Below are 11786 nucleotides of genomic sequence, written 5' to 3' on the forward strand. Positions count from 1 at the left end.
AGCTCGTTGAGAACATGTCCTATATATATAGTTATCATTCATTGTTGGTTAGTTTAATTATAAAACTAATATCGCAAACATTTACATTTTATGAGTACATAAAAAAATTATCTGTAAATATTATATTCACCTAAAAAGGGAAACTTATTTATAACTCACAATATTTAAATAGAAACTTAAATATATTTTTCACCTTCGTCAATACTTTTAAAAAATTAGAGTAACACAATAATTGGTCAAATATAAAACCCTTCAAGTAAAATATTATTGATATGCCTAAATTATCCAACATCAATTTAATGCAGTTGTATTCAAATCAATAATTCCAGTTCCGGTTCATTAAACTTGAATTTCCACGTACACAAACAATGGCGCGAACGAAAATACCCATTAATGGTTTATGACTTAAGTTTACACTTCGGGTATTCTAGTATATGTTTTTGACATGCTCAAGATCAGTTTATATGTATTTTATCTTGTATCCAAGCGAATTATTATTTAATCAAGGATGTTCAATAATTTTATTAATAGATAAATTAAATAATCGATAAGAATTTAAAAATAGACGATTCTGGTCTGGAATGTGAATGAACTATGATTTCTCTTATGTTTTGTTTTATCAAATGATGTTTATAGAAAGAACACATACATATCGATGGTAGCAAAAGAAAACTTTGTAACACGAACGGCAGAGTAACTAGGAGTCACGAAGTTATCTTTATTTAGCATCAGTACTTTTGTGATTCATAGTCAAATAAATTAAGAGCCGAAACTATTCGTTAATCTGCTTTAAATTAAACAACGTCAAGAATAATGCTATTAATTGCATGGAGTAATTTTGATAAATAAAACCATATAATAATTTATCAATCCCGTTATAAAAAGAATATATTTTTGGTAATATGAACCACACACTATTGGATTATAAAGAAATTATTCCAAATAATCAATCAAAAACGTTCGTCCATATAATAAGTGCGCGTTATTTTAATTATATTAGGCTAATTCCAGCCATGAATCCTGAACTTGGTTGCACCTAGTTCACAGCTGATGTACTGCGCATGCTTGAACGATATATATATATATATATAAGATATATATATAGTTGACTGTAAAAATTTAAATATAAGAAGATGGTCAGAGTTGCGGTCAAAAAAAGAACAAATAGTTATAAACTTTTTTTGACCACAACCCTGACCATTTTCTTATATTTGATATTTAGTTAAGTACAGTAAAATAGTCCCTCCCCAGACCCAACGAGTATTTAAACCGGAAGACAATTTTATAGACAGTTTGTATTCTATTGGTACCGGAATCACCGTTACCGGGAACGCGAAACCTATACTGGCAGTTTTTGAGCGGAGGAACAGTGTCAAACGAAGTGAAAGCAGAGATTGTGTGAGCAAATGGTATAGCCGGTGTGATTTGTGCTGAGCCAACTTGAGCTTTTCTCTTATATACCTTGAGTAAGATGCCTGTCCAAGGCAATATTGAAGTTTAAAAGTCAAGGTGGGCTGGTATCTTATTTTCCACGGTGATGCGCGAAGTTGACTCTTTTCTTCCTAAAAAGACTTCATATTAGTATTCATCTTCATCGGACTTATTTTGATACCGTTTCTGTCAGAGCGCTGTGTGTGTTGGTGGAGGAGGCGTTTCGTACAGCAGTGACGGCATAAGGGTCCCTGAATTGGTGCCATAAACTCCTATTTCGTTCGCGATATAGACTAGCTCCAGGATATTGAAGAAAAATTCCTGGCGCAGTAACATTTTCACCCATGATTGGCCATAGGGCTGAGCCTTGTAACACTCCGCAGGTTGTAAGAACTGAAGCTAATTAGCTCTCGCCAACTATATAACTACGAATGACTGCCGCTAAGTTAGCTTCTGGTCATACGTCACAGCTCTCTGGAAACGTGTAATCTTTCAGTCGACCATGCAACAGTGGAAAGGAGGGGCACAATCTAGTAAGGTAGTTTTCCAAACAAAATTGTAGACAGTGGGTTTATTACGGTGCATTCATTCGATGGAGTGTGCTTTTAGCTTCCATATTACCACATCCTGTTTAGTCAGTGTGATATTTTCTATTCTACAATGATCCAGTGAACCAGCTGCTCCAACATCTTATTGATATGCGACAGAATCGCAATAGTGATCAGCTTAGTCGTCCTTCTTATCAGATTTTAATAAGGTACAACTATTGCTCGGTTCCAGGTCATTGGAAAATAAGAGACCAGGAGGCAGGAGTTAAAAATATTTCAAAGGAAAATTTCTCGTTTCCAGGTTAGCATTTGTAGCATAACGTACAAGATCTTGATCGCATATCGTTGAAATTGGTAGTTAATTCAGGAGAAGTTAAGGGGCACCGGCCGTCCGCACAGCATATCTAGCAAATGTGAGTGGCGAGTAGGTTAGTCTTCAGTGGGCTTGTTGTTTGCGATCTTTCAAATCATCACATTGATGCCACGTTTCTGAAAGCAGTCCCTTATGCTGTAGAACTGACGTATGCTAAAGAACTGACGTAGATTCTTTCGTTGACAAATCAACGCCAGAATATGCAGTCCAAATTTTCCACATATATAATATTAATATTCGTCATTTATTCTCGAACATGTCCCTTTAGAATAACATAACAAGCATTAAAAAGGCTTTGGAGCTTTGGATTAAAATACAAGGGTAAAAATAATGGAATTGTAAGACATCACAAAAATAATAAATTGAAGAAAAAATCAACATAAAACAATAATAATTCAAAAAATAAAAATAATATATAAAGTGTATAAATAAAAAGGAAACTATCTTTGATATAAAAAAAATATAAGAAAACTAATTTCTAATAACATAAAATAGGAAAGAGAAAAAATAGAACAATGCAAAAATAAGATAATAAGCAAGGAAAAATTGATGTTTATATGCATATTTACAATTTTAAAATGAAAATCAGAAACATCCAATGTAAAAGAAACAAAAACAATAAAAAGATAAATAAATTAAACAATAACGGGAAAAAAAATCTTTTAACAAACCATAAATAATAAGGTATCTTCTATTTGTAATAAAATAAAAAATAAAGTAATGATGATTACATATAGGTATATATCAATTTACAGATTATAAATAAATCTTGAAAATATCAACTAGTATTTATGTTAAATTTCATACTATATATTAATAATTTAATCTTTCTATCTACTTACAAACTTCATTTGAAACATTTAATCGTTATTATTTGGAAATTGGGTGGTCAGGAAGTGATTGAAAATACGGGGATTTCGAGGTTAGAAGGAAAGAATGAAGGAAGGTATGGAATTCCACAGGGAGGAGGAACGAATGAGTAGTTACCTTTACGTTGGAGGGCGGTGAACGGGTGGTGCTGTAATGTACTGAGGACCTGAATTGAAGGAGATTGGAGATGCACAATCGACGGTAGGATTTCATTACTTGGTTGAGGAAAGACGCCAAGAAGTATTTATGGTGGAAGGAGAAATAAACCCACTTCAAACGTTCGTACGGGTGAAAGAAGTGGCCCTCAGGATTCCAAAGATGAAAAGTATAAAACAATTAATTAATCGTTTTAATTTTTCCTTGAGATCCCCAGAGACGCCCCCATATACAGTGCAACAATAGTATTGGTATTGGTATTTGGTGGGAGGAACAAGTCCGGCAAGTGGGCCTAGTGGTATTTTTTTTTCCAACCCCTGACGGGTACCTGGGTTGCCGCCGCGTACTAACCAAGGTGGGAGTGTCAAGATTCATTCTTCGGGACGGCCGAAAAATTAATGATTAACTGCCCTAGGTGGGAATCGAACCCACAACGTTCCGAACCGAGCGAACTGCTCCAACCCGCACGGCCGTCACGTCCCTGTGCAATAATAGTGAAAGTGAGGGAATATTAAGGAGGTAACTGGGAGCCTGCGGGCTTCGAAAGGAAGTAGGGGGCGAAGGTGATTTAATCGCTTTAAGATAAAGAAAGTATGATGGGAAATTTCGGAGACACGGTTTTCCAGGAAAGAGATTGGTCAAAATGGACACCATGGTTTTTGACGGATGCGTTGAATTTTATCGGATTGTTGTTTAGGAACAAGAATGGAATATTAGGAATAGTTTTTAGGAGGTGATTGGACCCAATTATAATTGGCTTCGTCTTCTGTACGTTCATCTTAATCTTGTTTTCTTCTGCCCTTTGACTGATTCTATGTAAGTCGTTTTGAAGTTTCTCCGTGGCAACTGATAGGTCCCAAGGTGGAAAAAATTTGGAAATGTCCCACGTACAAATATTATTGAGAGTAGTCAATAAGTAAGGGAAGGTCAATGATGTAAATATCGGATAGGGTAAGGGTTAGCGATGAACCCTTGAGGGGTTTGCGATGAGGGACACCGCAGGTAAGAGGGCGAGTCATGGACGAAAGTTTACCTGGAACCACTACATACTTGAGATCGGTTAGGTCGGATTGGAACCAGCGCTTAGCAATGGAGCGAGATAATGATGAAAGTGAATAAATCAAACTATTGTACAAGATTGTCCGACGATAATTTGAAAAATTCTTTACGTCTTTGTATCAGTGGAATTAATCCAAACATTGATGGATTAGTTTCCCAAATTCAAACTCAGGTGTCTCATTGATTTCGGTTTCGCTATTTAACTTTCGTAGTTTGTAATAATTCCAAATTTCAAGATTTAATTATAATGTTGTACCTATTTTTTTCATTTCATTTTGTTATTTTAATAAATTATATTATAATAACAATGTCGTATTATTTCATTTCTGATATCTGTCGTTAAAAATTATGAACATTACTTTTAAACGCGGCTCACGATCGTATTTGCACATTAAAGTTTGGCCCACAACATGCCAAAGGCTACCCATACCTGGTTTAAAGAGAGTAACTCTTTGAATCAAGTAGGATAACTGTAGCGAGAGGGAGCAAGCGGTATAGTAAAACCTCACCAGAGCGCAGCACCTCGAGCCTCACTGAAGCTCCCAAATTTACATATTGCATTATTTTGTAAAAACACATTGTAATTTTTGTATATTAATAATTTCTGTACATAATGCTTAGCAATATCTGTACAATGAGTAATAAATGATAACAATGTAATGAACGAACCTATCTCAAGCAGACATGTACCGACCGCTTCTCGGTCACAGCCGCATGGACTAGGCCTATAAATAAGGGAGTCTAAATCCCCATAATTTGATAAAAAAAAACAAACAAAAAAAACCATAATTTGATCTTAGATCCACATCCTTTCCTGGGTCTAGTCATGGCACTGGTGGCGTATAGACTGCTTGAGATAGAGAAGTTCATTGCCAATCTATGCTCGTAAAAGATGTTATTTTGTGCGTCCACCTAAGACGATGGCCTATCCCTCTCCTTTTCTCCAGCAATCTTAGTCCGTCCGCTTCATCTCGGCAACTAAGATTGTAACCTAATCCTTAACGGTTACACTGGTCCGTCCGCTTCATCTCGGTAACCAGTGTAGTTTCCCATCTCTCCCCGGCTCTAGTCCGTCCGCTTCATCTCGGCAACTAGAACTGTTACTCTGCCTCAGACTCTCTCACATAGACCTCCTCTACCTGCGTCAGTTTCCAGGGCTCATCCTCTGGCACGGCCGTTCCTATCTTATAATGAATACGCCTTGTCGTGGGCCTTCTGTAAAGAGATATCAGGCTGGAGAAATCGCCTAAGCCCAGACTCAACCCCGACATAACTATTGTGTTGGTAGTGAAGGGTGACTGGGAAAAAAATATATAAACAAGAAACAGTAAAGGATAGAGATTAGTAAAGGACTTTATACGTGAGTCTTGGCCGAAAAAAAAGGATAGAGGAGAATCCTAAAGAACAACCCCTTGTCATAGCTTTTTTGGAACCAGAAGGTTTTGTAGTTTGCTAAGGAAGATGTAGTAGTCAATAGTGCTTTGGAGAATTTAAAAAGGATTAACCTGTTTTAGTGTTTAGTGGTGGTTTCAAGGTTGCGAATTACTCTGAGGAAGCGTATTTTGTTAAATTGCTAAGTCGAAAACCAGGAACGTGACGGCCTTGCGGGAAGGGGGTATGTCCTAGAGCATGTCCCAGAGCGCTCGGTACGAAACGTTGTGGGTTCAATTCCCACCTGGGGCAGTTAATATTTGTTTTTCGACGGACCCGAGAAGTTAACACTCCCATTTTGGTTTGTACACGGCGGCAACTCTGATAGCCGCGAGGGGTAGGCAAAAAGAACCAGAAGGCCTACTTGTCGCATTAGTTCCCCCACCAAATACCAATACTAATAGGTTGAAAACCAGGTTAGAGAGGGTTAATCGAAACATTTAATATAATTATTAATGACTTTAAATATTCTTTCTGCTACAGCTGTTTAGGTTTTTTTGTTTTTTTAAATGTGAGTCTTGTAATTAACGGTTTGATTAATTTTTCGTTATGTAAACGTCTTATAGTCAGACAAAAAAAATAAAATTTGTTCATTAAATACTGCGGAAGATCCGCATTAGTTTGGTACCTATTGCTCATCGCTCTAATTAGCTTTAGTCAGACTATATACCTACTATGTACAGACTATGTACATGTAGGTAGTGGTGGTCGTTTCTGCTGTTCCTACAAAAAGTTCATCAAACGCAAGAACGAAAGGATTCAATGAATTCCATCTTACTTTCTTCTAATAATATCTTTGGTCCTTTATACTATTTCATATAAATGATTATATCAAAAATCACTATAGTATTCTAAAATATTATTGAAAAGTGTAAAAAAACAAAAACAAAAACCAAGCCAACACAAGTGAGGAACAAGGGGATGAAAACAAAACATTTGTTATTGGTTAAGAACAGTAGTTTCGTTTCGAATCGAGAACTATTGTTCTCTACCGTTTTTTGTTCTTATTCCCACTTGCATGTGTAGGGATTTTTATCATGGAAGTGAGTTGCTGAGGTCTGGCTTTTCAATCATGAACCTAACTGCAGCTAACTTTATGAAGGCCATACTCTTTCGTTTAATCTTATTGCTACTGACTGATGATGTATCTCTTTGGATTGTACTTAGCGGGTTTAGTTTTAGTTATTGGTTAATCAAAACAAAAACAGTTGAGAGATTTTCAGTGTTCTACAAGCCAATTTGATAAAGGAATAGAAATGACATTGGCTGATTTATCTCGCTGATTTTATGATTTTTTTAATTTGAGTTATAGAACGCTAAGAATGATGTCAGTCTTGGAAGCTTTTGCTAATTTCCATTTAGAACTGTTGCCTAAAGAATGGGTCAATAGTGTTTGGGAAACAGATTTTTGTGATGTTAAAGAATTACCAATTGAATATGAATTGCAGCTAGATGAACCAGATTTTTTTGAATTAATAACTAATCTAATTGAGACTATTGAAGGATGGGATTCTGATGGTAGTAGCTGTAGTACTTCTAAAAGTTCTGAAGTATTTGTACTTGTTCCTAAAACATGGATTGTACTTATTGAGAAAGGTGTTGATTACAAAGCATTACTATGTCTTTTAAGTGTGTTTTTAAAAGGAAAGAAGAAACCATCTATCAATGTTCTGAATATAGCACTTATTTCTTCAAGATTATATTTTGTTTTATTATCAATTTCTGGTTCCCATGTTTTTAACATTTTTAATGCCATTATGTACTACCAAGCACTTCAAATCTTCATGAATATTATGGAATATGGCCTTTTAGAGAAGAAAAGAGGAAAATCTGTATGTTCTAAGAAGAATAATCCAAACAATGGTTTAGCTGATAATGATATGGTGACTCAATCTCTGCAACTGACAGATGTAGAAAGAAATATGATTTTAAATCATGTTTGTTTGGTACTTAATGCGCTATCTAACTGCCTTAACGTTATTTATTTAAAAGATGATGAAGAGTCATTAGCCAAAACAATTCAAGTTCTTGTTAGTTTGACACAAATCGTTGAGGACAATAGAAATGTATTTCATAATCTTCATAATATTAGTTTTACTGAATGTATCTGTAGGAAGTCATTTTTAATTTTGGAACAAGTTTGTTCTTTGAACCATGGTAGTATAGAGAGAATAATTTTCATTATAATGCGTTATTTTTTACCAACCATAATTATTAGGGAAGAGGATATTAAAATGGCAATTAAAGGTCATATTTCTTTAAATGTTAATACATTATTTTTTGTACAACGCTTACTTCAGACACATGATAAAAATGCTGTACCTGCTGTTAAAGCTCTGATACAGCAGTTATGTGTAAGAATGCCTGATAGGACAGATATAAGGAGCAAAGCCCTGCCTCCAATAATACAACTAATGCAACTTCTTAAATATGATGTTTTTCAAGATTTTGCTATATGGATAGTCAGTTTAGCACATTCTGAGATACTAAAGTATCGCTTGTGTGCAATAGAATTGATTGCAAAACTTTTAAATGCTTCTGAAATTACTGATTGTGTTGAAGAAAATCAAACAAGGAACTCAGAATCAAGTCCTAGTGTTAGTAATCCTGAAAGTGAATTTGTGAATTTTTCAAGTGAAAGAAATGAAAAGATGCTTACGAAATTTCTGATAGGTGCTATTCTATCAAGATCACTTGATGCATCAGCAATTTTAAGGTCAAAATGTTTGAATATTCTTGCTTCATTGGTACTCTCAAATCAAAGAGTCATTAAGGAGATCATGGAAGAACTTGTCAAGCGTGGTCCTTGTGTTGAATCAAATTCTGACATCAGTAATAGGTCATCTTACTTTGATTATCAAGACTATTTGAGTACAAAAGCTAAAAAATCTCTTCTTCCGAAAAATCCTCTGCCTTCTGTAAAATGTATTCTGGATACTGTTGGGATCCTCACTCGTGATCAGAATGTTTTTGTTAGGAAGAATGCCCTCCTTCTCATATTTAACATATGTTTATTTAACAAGTTTTGGCTGAACGAGAACAGAATCAAGGTTTCCTTTTCTTTTATTTTTAGTTTGTGTCTAATTGTAGCTAAGTAAACTTAGAATTGCCTTTTGATTTCAGATATTCCGTGACAGTTGTCTAGATAGCTCATTGATGATGAGGAAATTTAATGTCAAATGCCTTACTGATCTTTTGCTTAGTTATCCTTCTAATAAAAATGTTATTGAGGCTTGGGTGCAAGGGGTTGTGTCTTTGATTGCTGATAATGATGTGAAATGCCAAGAAAAAGTAATAGAGGTTAGTTCTTCATTTGTGTTATTCCAAAAAAACAGTTTTAATGATTTGAAGGCGCTATATGTACTGTCAACTGTTAACACCAGATTTATCAGCCAGACAGCGATCACACTTACACCATGACAATGGCCGTAATAGTTGCTGAAATGGCTATAAACTATCACCATGTAAATGGGCCGTTGTACTATTTTTTGTACCTTTTTTTGGCCGATGAACACTACAGTGGACTATGTGTCAACACTTATGCTCTTACGATCTTATTTTACAGCTAATGAAAAATCATTAAGTGTAGTGCGAGAAGTATCAATTATTTTATTTACAATTTTTTTCTTATTTAACTATGTATTTTTTTTTAGGCAATTGGAAATGTGATTTTGAACAATCTAAAAGATTATAGTGAAGAAAGCAATGCATTCTCAAAACTTCCATGGGAAGTACTCAGTCTTATTACAAAGACTGGAAAAAGAAATCTTTTTAAGCTTGCATGTCATCATTGGTCAAAAAATAAAGTTATATCGTAAGTTATCTATTGTAGTTAATAACAATTATTTCTTGGTTATTATTAGGTGATTCTAAATGTATATATATTGTAGGGATATTTTAGGTCTCTTGTTAAAGAGATTGGAAAAATGTTTACTTGCCATGAACAGAGCAGGGACATTGGATATTGATAATAAAATGTGAAAAATATTTTTACAAAGTTAATTAATATCAATAATATAAAACAAATATTATTATTTTGATGATAAAAGATAATGTTTATGTTTTATATGAAAAAGTTATAATATGAGGAAATGATTGGGGATGTGGTCAGTGAAGAACACAGATAAGTAAAAACTTATTTATTAGTGCCAACATTTCGGCCAGAATATCAAGCCTTCATCAGGTCGAAGAACAAAAAGCAAGATATCAACTGTAATGAATTAAAAGAATTACAGAATGATTAGAAAATAAATAAAATAACTGACCTTATATATACATAAATAGTGTTGAAAGACATGTATAGTCTACATATTTCTAAAAGATAAAGGCTGTATAAGAAAATTAACATTAAAATTAGTAAGAAGAATGAGCAAATAATAAAAGGAGGGTTGTAAAGTTTACAAGTTGTATTACTTAGATGGGTAAAAGTATGAAATTTAAAAAAGGAGAAATATAAAGGGTGAAAACAAATAATTAAAGAATAAAAAACATTAAAAATCTTTCAGAGATAAGTCTTTTGTCATGGTTGCTAGCTGTGACAAAAGACTTATCTCTGAATACCTTGTAAGTTTGATAAAAACTTTACTCCATCTAAACACAGTAAAAATTAATGTTTCATTCTGAAGTTCTCTCGAAGTCTAATAAAATTATATTGGTATTCTACAAAATCTGGCTTCAGGCTGGCACAGGATTCGGAACTCCTGATTTAATCTATAATTTTTTTTAAATGTCTCAAGTAAGATAGATTAGATAATCAATTTTTTATTATATTTTATGTAGCTATTTGGATAATTGGCAATTTGTTCAATTGTTTTTTTTCTAAGTTTTTATACATTTAGACATAATTAAAGTTTAAAAGTCAATAAATCTCTAAAACCTCTGTTAATAAATCCTTACAAATTTTAGTATTTATAATCATTAGTGGGGCAACAGACCAATAACTAAAATTTAGGCCAATTTATTATTATTAGCTGTCAGCCTTACAAATAAGTTTTGTATTTAATAATTTAAAAAGTTCTCCTTTAAAAATAAGATGTTATTTTTCATTGTTTTTAGGAAAACCATATTGAAAACTATAGAAAGTCATATTGGTACTGAACACAACACAAATGCATGGTTTCTTGTTGTGTGTATTTCAGAGTTTCAAGACTATCCTGAGCCGAAATATATTTCAGATTACTTATTGCAAAATATATGCAATGTTAATAAAGTGAGTTTTTTTTTTGGTTTTTTTTTAATAAATTCAATTTTGCAATTAATTGTTGAGGAAAAATTTACAACTTTGTTATTCTATATTACTCTCATTATTAAATATTTTCCTCAATAATTGTAGTTATTTGTTGATGATAGTTTGTACAGAAAAAAGTAAATAAGTAGTTGTTTTGATGATGAATGTTCAAATTCTGATGATTTTTAGTCAGCATTATTTTGCTTGTTTGTGTAAAATTTTAAAATCTTTAATTTTATTACTTTCTTGAGATGCAGATTATATTGGAAAAAATAAAAATAATAATCAACCATTTTTATACTGTTTTGTTGCCTTTGATTTATTTTAAATCTAATTTAATTTAATTTTTTTGTAATGAATTTTGTCTTTGTTTGATTATAGATTGGAGAAAATCTATGTATACTTGTGGTGGAAGCAGTTTTTTTGAATTGGAAAGGCTTCACTCAACAAACACAAGAAGATATTTATACAAAACTAAAAGACTCAGTGGAATGTTTCAAAGTACCATTGGCACTAATTTCAAGGTATCTAGATATATGCTATGTTGCTGATAATGGAGGTACGAAGATTTGGAGCAGAAAGCTTGTCCAGGTATTCATTTTTTATTTAAACATCAAACTTTTTAAATTATTTATTATTAGTGAGGAGAAGATGGTTGGGGGTGCGGTCAATGAAAAACACAAATAAGTAT

The 11786-nt window shown here is 33.3% G+C and overlaps 1 protein-coding gene across 1 annotated transcript in view; it reads left to right on the forward strand.

The window, feature by feature from the left end:
* Positions 1-6970: 6970 nt before the first annotated feature.
* The window catches only part of LOC106677298 (condensin-2 complex subunit D3-L), a 25439-nt gene continuing 20623 nt past the window's right edge, over positions 6971-11786 (forward strand). The window contains exons 1-5 of the mRNA XM_014415127.3: positions 6971-8918; positions 8992-9168; positions 9522-9682; positions 10924-11077; positions 11477-11686. Coding sequence (XP_014270613.1) covers positions 7191-8918; positions 8992-9168; positions 9522-9682; positions 10924-11077; positions 11477-11686 — 2430 coding nt within the window. The 5' untranslated portion in view covers positions 6971-7190. The remainder of the gene's footprint in view (positions 8919-8991; positions 9169-9521; positions 9683-10923; positions 11078-11476; positions 11687-11786) is intronic.

This window comes from Halyomorpha halys, unplaced genomic scaffold (genome assembly GCF_000696795.3).
Source record: "Halyomorpha halys isolate HHAL.00 unplaced genomic scaffold, Hhal_1.1 Scaffold93.1, whole genome shotgun sequence".
Lineage (NCBI taxonomy): Eukaryota > Metazoa > Arthropoda > Insecta > Hemiptera > Pentatomidae > Halyomorpha > Halyomorpha halys.